This window comes from Buceros rhinoceros, unplaced genomic scaffold (assembly GCF_000710305.1).
Source record: "Buceros rhinoceros silvestris isolate BGI_N320 unplaced genomic scaffold, ASM71030v1 scaffold31278, whole genome shotgun sequence".
In the NCBI taxonomy this organism is placed as follows: domain Eukaryota; kingdom Metazoa; phylum Chordata; class Aves; order Bucerotiformes; family Bucerotidae; genus Buceros; species Buceros rhinoceros.
Window position 1 is genome coordinate 1,261 of NW_010426156.1, and position 2,318 is coordinate 3,578.

The 2,318-nt window shown below is 53.8% G+C and overlaps 1 protein-coding gene across 1 annotated transcript in view; it reads right to left on the reverse strand.

The window, feature by feature from the left end:
- Positions 1–2,253: 2,253 nt before the first annotated feature.
- HEATR6 (HEAT repeat containing 6) overlaps positions 2,254–2,318 on the reverse strand; it is a 15,303-nt gene continuing 15,238 nt past the window's right edge. The window contains exon 20 of the mRNA XM_010141365.1: positions 2,254–2,318. Coding sequence (XP_010139667.1) covers positions 2,254–2,318 — 65 coding nt within the window.

Genomic DNA, 2,318 nt, shown 5'->3' on the forward strand with positions numbered 1-2,318 from the left:
TTTTTTCCTCAGAAGGTCAGCTAAGGGTGTCCAGATACTGGGGAAAGGAGCTTCTGCTGGGAGCAGTGTAAGACCCGCCTCACGTTCTCCTGGAAGTTTGTACTGAGTGGGGGGGTGAGACCACAAAATCCAGACTCTGCCCAAACCAGCATTTCCCTCTTTACTGGTGTGAGGGGTGACGGGTCACACTGATACCTGGGACGCTCAGAGCCTATGAGCATCCCTGGGGAAAACCACAAATGGCGCGTGCAACCCGCCACCACCTCCCAGCCCCAAACTGGTCCAGGTCTTCCACAGACGAACTTGATCCGGGGTTCAGATACGTGGCCTTATTCTGGTCTGGAGATACAGATGGATGTTGAGGAACAGGCTCGGCAGACTGGGAGGTGCTGAGCCCCGTGTTGGCATCCAGTAGCGAGGCAGGCTCTTCGTTCAACAGAGCTCACATGGAGAAAATGGCTTATGCCACCTTCTGCTGAGGCCACCAGGAAACTGCTTTTGCTCCCAAAGATTAAACACGCTATCTGGCCGTCTGAGAAAAGTTCCAGGTTCCCCAGTAAGGGCTGAAGTTGTGGACGTGGTTCTTTAGAAAGGCAGCAGGCAGGTGGCTGCGGGCAGGCTGCTGCCACGCGCAGTGGGGACACTCGCTTCCCTTTTATCAGTGCTTGAGCTCCTGGTTTGCTCAGTGCTGCTCAGAGTACAAGTCCATGTTGCCTCAAAAGCCTTTACTAGGCGTCTCAGGAGGCAGGGGAGACTCGTGGGAGTTTTTATTAAAACCAAAGAGGCTACTGAAAATCCCAGCAGCTCCCATCTGCTTCTCGGTTTCAGCGGTTTCTCCCTTCAGAAGGGTCTGACACGGGGTGTGGGCTGCTGGAGCAGCACAGGGGCAGCTCTAGAGAGGTCAGCAAACCCGGGCAAGAAACGCAGACAGGGTTGTGTTTTCAGACAGTTTCTCCCAGAGGCAGATCGAGCTGCGAAACACGGCTGTGTTTCAGCTGGTGGGAGCTGCAAGATGGGCACAGGTACAACTGCAGCAGCCAAAGAGGGAAAAAAGGAGCAAGTCTCAGCTGAAGCCTGGCACGTGGAGCACAGCCAGGGGTGCTCCTGAGCCAGGACGGGGCCCAGCAAGTGCTGCGGTGGTGCTGGGGCCCAGAGCAGCCATGCTCAGCTCTGTGGTTCTCCTCCTCGGCCCTGACCGTACACCCGGCGCTGGCAGAGCTGTCACCCAGGAGAGGTCACTGCTGACGGGGAAGCAAGAGAGTCTCCAAGGGGGTTTAGGGTACTCGCACGGCTCGAGGCTCGCTGAAACCAGCGGCAAGGATGGAAAAACAAAGCAGATAGATAAATTTTGTATCCCAAAGAGCTTTTACAACAGGCAGGGCTTGCTCTGAGCTCTGTTCAAACATCCACCCCGAGCTTAGGGGCTCCCAGTGCCCCACGGTCGGCTCATTCCTGGAGGCACTGATCTGTCCCCAGCAACACCAGCGAGCTCGGTCCTCCACTGGCTCACAGCACAGCAAACACGGTAAGTGACATCCTCGGGAACAGGGCAGAACTTCAAAACAGAAACGAACCCACGAGTGGCTTAGAACATCACTGCAGGGAGCCCTGGGGGTAGCATCGCTTGAAAAGTCGAAATTCCAGCCCAGGAGGCCTTTACTTTGAGCGCTGTGGCTTAGGCAGCACAGAACGACCCCCCTGGACACAGGAATTTGGAGGTTTTGGAGGACAGGACGAGCGAGGGCAGCAGGGAGGCGCAGGCCGGGGGGAAGGCACCAGGAACAGATCGGGGAAGGCAAAGCCTGTTTGCTCCAAGCTATTATTCAAATATTGGCATATTGGGGTTTATCGCAGGACCACAAGAGCGACAACATTTGCAGTGCTCAGAAAAACAAAATTCTTCCAGACCCCTCCTTTACAAACATGATTTTGAATACGGCAGCAATAGTAACAGAACAGTTTTAGATAAGCTGAGAGCACAGGCTGGGTTGACAAAACACACACAGAAAAGGCGTTTGTTTTCCACCTGTAACAGTTAAGTGTACAAACAAAACCAAGCGAGAACTCAAGAGTTCACTAAACACAGAAATAAAATAAAAAAAAAAAATCCACAGCTCTTTTCATCAGGCGTTATGGGTGATTTTAGTCAGTTTGAAATAAAGCAACAGGAAACTTTCCAAGTGGAAGCAGCGTGACCCTCCTGCGTGCCCGGTCAGAGGTGCAGCGATTGGTCACCAAAACAGGCGTTTCTTGCTAAGCCTCAGTTAACTCCGTGGCACTGGCATGGTCTGCCAAGACCCCCGCCAGATAGACAGACG